At 49.5% G+C, this 5,956-nt stretch overlaps 1 protein-coding gene across 1 annotated transcript; it reads right to left on the bottom strand.

The window, feature by feature from the left end:
• Nucleotides 1-393: 393 nt before the first annotated feature.
• ETNK1 (ethanolamine kinase 1) lies at nucleotides 394-2,216 on the bottom strand (the record flags this gene model as incomplete). Its single annotated transcript, XM_015825113.1, has 2 exons — nucleotides 2,029-2,216; nucleotides 394-553 (listed from the first exon to the last, which is right to left on the bottom strand). Coding segments are annotated over exons 1-2 (331 nt in total), but the record flags the coding sequence as incomplete, so codon positions are not given.
• Between the last annotated feature and the right edge of the window lie 3,740 nt (nucleotides 2,217-5,956).

Raw genomic sequence — 5,956 nt, 5'->3', positions numbered from 1 at the left:
TAAAAACTTCAGTATATTTGATAGTTAATTGACCACTTAAAGTCTACTATTGTATTAAAAATATTTTGTATTCTCAAAAAGGTTCTGCAAATTTTGATATTAAAAATTCCATAAAAGAAAATTACTTTGAAACAATGTAGTTAAACAAGTGATTAAAAAGTTACCATAAAGCTCATCATAGTACTTTAAAAATACATGTTTTTGCATAATTTTGTTGTCTATGAACTACATTTGTAATAAACCTTTTCACGGCCCTGAAAATATTTAGTATAAACTGATTAATCGTATTCTTTCAGAATTTTATTTTTAACTTTCAAATATAATTGCTATTTAAAATGGATTATATTCCATTTAAAGTTTCATTATTACTTTAATGCCAATATGGAATTTTACTGAGAACATTTTTAAAAAGTATTTTATATATGTAGTACAAAAGAAATTGGATATGTGAGGTTCTTTGAAAAGAAACTGAAGAAGGGAATATAAGACTACATTTACAGTCTGTTATTTTCCAGCTATGAAAGGCTAGGAATTCATCTTTAGTCAGGCACATCTGCAAGAGAAGAAATTTTATTGAAACAAAGGTAATGGCCTAAGCTTGCCCAGGTGCTTTCCTCCTGGGTGAATACAGTTATCTCTGGAAAGGCTAACATTTTATTTTAAAGTAAAATAATTAACAGCTGCAGTAAGCCTTCTAATAGACATTCAATTTTTATACCATTACAACTTTAACATATATGGAAGGATTTGTTTTGTGGACATATTGGTGCTCTTTGAGCTTGTCTGCTTGCAGGTGTTTCATTACCCAACTATGTAACATCATCAAATCGCCAAGCCCAGAGAGCACCAAAACATATTTAAAGGGTACAATCAGGAAATCCTCCATTTCTTCCTCCTTCACACCGAGTTCGCCCAGATGTGCACGTGTATGACAACGGCAGAACAATAGCTTTAACGCTTAAAGATTAACAGCATGAATCTAGAAGCATCTTAAAGATTAACAGAGCTGTGATGCAAGCTCAGGCAGACACTCAGCTTCGATACCTGTAGAAAAGCGTTCAAACTCAATCAGGACCAAATGCTTGGAATGAAACAGAAGGCTAACCAGGACAATGGGTGCAAAAAAATAAAGACTTGTGCTTTTCACACACCACACTTTTAGTCACTTGCCCTGGAAAGAGATAATATAGGCTGCTGTCATGACACTCCCCAGAAGCCGGGGATGGCTAAGCTGCCTTCTCACCACTACAGAACTGGATGCTTGGGGGGGGGGGGAGGAGAACCCCACATTCATTCCGCCTAAACTTAGCTCGTGTGAATGCGTGTGTGTGTCCGTGTGTGTCCGTGTGTGTGTGTATCCGTGTCCCAAGCCACTAAGCCAGGGTACATCATTTCTTTCGACATGGGTGGAAAAGCCGTGCCCAACTTCCAACCATCCCAGTTTGGGCGTTTGGGGGTGGGGGGGGGAGGAAGGAAAAAAAAAATCCCTTTTTCTTTCCCTCCCTTTGCAGGAAAGCAGCTGAGAAACGGCAAGGCAGGCGAGCCAAGCCGCTCCGGTTCCCCACCCACCTCCAGACACGCTCCCTTGACACGCGTCGCAGGCGAGCCAGAAAGGCGACGCGGCGGTGCCTCCGCGTCTTTTTCCCCGGCAGCCGAGCCGAGCCCGGGGCAGCGAGGGGGCTTCTCGGGGAAGGGGCGCCTCCTTCCCTCCATCTTCCCCAGGCGTTCTGCCTTCCTCCCCGCCGCCTGCCAGAGGCGCCAGACCCCCGACTCCCACCGCACCCCACCGGGGCGGGAGACGGGCACGGCCGTCTGCGAGGGGCGTCCGACTGGGGAGCGGCGGGGCCTGGCTGGCTGCTCAGCCTCGGAGCGCCGAGAAAGGCGACCGAGGGGGACGGGGGGGGGGGAAGACTCGGCTTGGTTCAGCCCGGGCCCGCCCGCCCCTCCCTCCCTCCCTCCCTCCCCAGCCCCTCGCAGGCCACCGCCGCGCCCCCTTCGCCGCCGGCGGGCCGCCGCCCCGGGCTTTACCTTCAGCGTCACCTCCTCGGGCTTCCAGTCGGGCCTAAGCCGGCGGAGCAGCTCCAGGGCCCCGCGGCGGTAGCCCGGCTTGCCGCCGCCTGAAGGGTCCCTCTCGCTGACGAAGATGTCCAGCTTGGGTACCTCAGGCGAGCCCGGCGGGACATGGATGTAGTTGGCCATGGAGGAGAAGACGACGACGACGAGACGACGAGGGGGGAAAAAGAGAGAAGAGAGCGAGCGCGTGAGGCTTCTGAGGAAAAAAGCGGCGGCGGCGGCGGCAATTGCGGCGTCACGCGAGCTGCGCAGCCGGCAAATGAAAGGCGCGAGACCGGCGGGGAAAGGAAAGGAGGGGCTCGCTTTTCTCTCCCGCCCCGCCCCCTTTGCGCTACGAGCAGAGGCTCCGCCCCTTTATTTGAAAGGCACCACGCAGACGTCGCTCCGGCGCAAAGCAGCCTGGGAAAAGGAGGAGTGACGCCCCGCCCGGGTTTCCCGAGCGGCGCGTTCCCTGCCTTCTTTGCGGCAGAGGGGCTGCTTTTCGCCCGGACCGGGGAGGGGAGGGGAGGGGAGGGGGGGAGAAAATGGGAGACGGGGTGTCTCTGATATTGGTTCCCGTGCTAAAATGAAGGGTCGTTGTTGGTTTTTTGCCTGGAATTGGGAATGCGGAGCGAAACGGGCAATTCCGCTTTCGGGCAGTGTTTCCCAGCCTTGGTAACTTGTTAAGATGGGTTGGCAGCATCCCCAGATCATGTGATCAAAATTCAGATGCTTGGCAACTGGTTGTTTCTATTTGTGACGGTTGCAGTGTCCTGGGGTCATGTGATCCCCTTTTGCCAGCTTCTGACAAGCGAAGTCAAGGGGGGAAGCCAGATTCACCCAACACCCAACTTAAATCAATTGCAGTGATTCACTTAACAGCAGTGACGAGAAAGGTCATAAAAATGGGGCAAAGCTCACTTAACAACTGTCTCACTTAACAATAGAAATTTTGGGCTCAGTTATGGTCGTAAGTCAAGGACTACCTGTATTTGAGGAGCGGTCACACACAGGGCGGTCGGCCTATTCTCCAAAGAACCTGAGGGCAGAACGAGAATTAACAGGTGGAAGATTGTTAAAGAGAGCTCCAACCTGGAACTAAGGAGAAGTTGCCTCACAGTGAGAACAATTAATCAGTGGAACGACTTGTCTTCAGAAGCTGTGGCTGCTCCATCACTGGAGGCTTTGAAGAAGAGACCGGACATCCATTTGTCTGAAATGGTAAAGGATCTCCTGCCTGAGCAGGGGGTTGGACTAGAAAACCTCTAAGGCATGGCTTTTCAACCTTTTCACTCATTGTACCACTTTTAGGATATGGCAACATCCGAGTACCACCAGTTGCCTAGCAAGGTGTCAAAAACTTGATGACCAAAAAAAAGGAAAAAAGTGATAAAGTACAGGTAGTCCTTGACTTACAACAGTTCACTTAGTGACTGTTCGAAGTTACAATGGCACTGAAAAAAGTGCCCCCCGTGCCCACCCGGCCGCACTCTTCCTCCTGTCCGAGGTTTTCATTGTTGTGAGCATTTCTGTTGAGGATTGGCAGCGGGGGTGGGGTGGGGTGTGTTTGGATTTTATTCCCCCTATCTGCTGGCTGGTTGCGGCAGGTTTTGGTCACTTCACATGACCCTGGGACACTGTGACCATCATAAATATGAATCAGTTGCCAAGCCTCTGAATGTAAATCACAAGACCCTGGAGATGCTGCAACATTCCAGCTGATTGGCGCTTCTTCAGGGCTCAGCAGAAGCACCAGGATCAGTGCTGCTTTCCAGCTGGAGCCTGGTGCTGATCCTGGTGCTTCCGCTGAGCCCTGACAGCCCTGCAGCTCCAGCCATCTCTCGCTCAGGCTTGTGCAATACTGCCACCGGTTCAGCTCATCCCCCTCCCCCACTACCACTTTTCTAGGATGGTTGCGTACCACCTGCCAGGTGCCAATGTAGCACAGGTGGTACCTGTACCACTGGTTGAAAAGCCCTGCTCTAGAAAATGCACACTGCGGCCTGAAGGAAAGGCTCAGGCTAAAAGCTCCTAGATATAGTCCTGGCCTCTCCTGAGGGGCTGAGAAAGGTTCCATATTAAACTCCCGAAAAGCTGTTGCTTAATAGAGTCAGGACATAGATAGATTAATGAACAGTCTGAGTGGGTAAAAGCAGTTTCCCACGTTCCCGTTCTAAAACACTGTGGAGCTCTTTCCCTTTTCAGCTAACAAATCCTGAGGAAGAATCAACTGTATGCAAAAGGTGATATTGTAAGAACATTTTTAGAATGCTGTGCAATGTTTCTGTTGTGGGATACGGCATGGAACTATAAACACACACAGAGAGAGATGGAAATACCGGTCTATACGCTTCACCTGGTAGTAAAAACACCAGTTTTGTGACATGGCAAAAAATAAAAGCTTAAGCCAGGGCTCTTCAAACTTGGCCCTTTTATGACTTGTGGACTTCAACTCCCAGAATTCCTCAGCCAGCCATGCTGAGTTGAAATCCACAAGTCATAAAAGGGCCAAGTTTGAAGACCCCTTAACGAACATTTTAGCCATCTTAAACCACTAGATCAGGGGTAGGCAACCTTGGCTCTTTTATGACTTTTGGACTTCAACTCCCAGAATTCTTGAGCCAGCATGAAGTCCACGAGTTATAAAGTCCACGATGTTGCTTGTATCTCTGTAACAGGCATTCCTTAATCAATTTTTCTGGGTTGACCTGTTAATTAATCAACATTAGGTTATAGTATAGCTAGGTTCTGGTTCTTGAGTACCAATGGGTCAAAGTAGGTGATTGGGAAGGCCCTTGCTCCCATCTATTGCCTTGCAGAGAGACTGATTGCCAGTGGAGGTGGGACACGGGTGGCCCTGAAAGAGCCAATGGGAAACTCCTCATGGGGTCTTATCCTTTGGTGACAGAGTTGGCTAATCCCTGTTTGGTTAATCGCTATCATTTAGAAACCTCTCCATTTCTGGATTAACATGAAAGCTGCCTCTTTGAAAACAGCTATCTCCTTGTGTACATATAAAAGACGGCATGCACCTTCTAAAGTTCCAAAACAACGTTAAAGAATTCAACATTCTGGGAGTTGCCAAGATTGAGAAACACCCCTCTATTCTCTTTTTCAAAGACCTGTGAAAACTTGTCTCTTCAAAGAAATTATTCGGTGGCTTTTTGAAGATTTGGTCGCCCTTAGCATATTCCCCAAATCCTGCACGCATTTTTCACACAATTTTCAAACTACGTAGACGGACTGGCAAAAATGTGAACGACTCATTACAGCTATGAAAATTATTCATTAGCTCAGCATACATGCTTGCTCCATTTCCGAAGACTAAGCAACTTAGAAATAACAACATACAGCAGTGATGGCGAACCTTTTAGAGACCGAGTGCCCCAAAACCGGCCCGCCCCCCGCTCCGCCTGCCCGCAGGGCCACTCACCACAGATCTCCCAGGCAGCCTTGCAGCGCCATGGCGGCCACGCCCTCCGCCCGCACTCCGCAGCATCATCTGCAGGTGATAGGGCGTGAGGGCGGAGTCTTGCCCCTGCTGCCTGGCTGCCATGTGCTTGGCTGCGCTGCTCCGCGTCGGCCACGCCTGGTGGAGCCTCTCCTCCGGGCAGGCTGCTGGTGAGGAGGGGGTTGCGGGGGGATGCGGGGCTGGGGCAACGGCGCGCATGCCCACGGAGAGGGCTCCAAGTGCCACTTCTGGCACGCGTGCCATAGGTTCGCCACCACTGACATACAGTATAAAAAAAAATCAGAAACATAAACTACGTAATTCTGATGCTCACCATTTGGGTGAAGGGATTCTGGAAGTTGAAGACCACAGATCTCAGAGTAGCTAAAGAAGTAGGTAGGTAGGTAGGTAGGTAGGTAGGTAGGTAGGTAGGTAGGTAGGTAGATAGATAGA

This window comes from Protobothrops mucrosquamatus, unplaced genomic scaffold, assembly GCF_001527695.2.
Source record: "Protobothrops mucrosquamatus isolate PMUCROS unplaced genomic scaffold, P.Mucros_1.0 scaffold2486, whole genome shotgun sequence".
Lineage (NCBI taxonomy): Eukaryota > Metazoa > Chordata > Lepidosauria > Squamata > Viperidae > Protobothrops > Protobothrops mucrosquamatus.
Note: the sequence above shows the minus strand (reverse complement) of the source record. Positions and strands in the feature narration are given on the sequence as shown.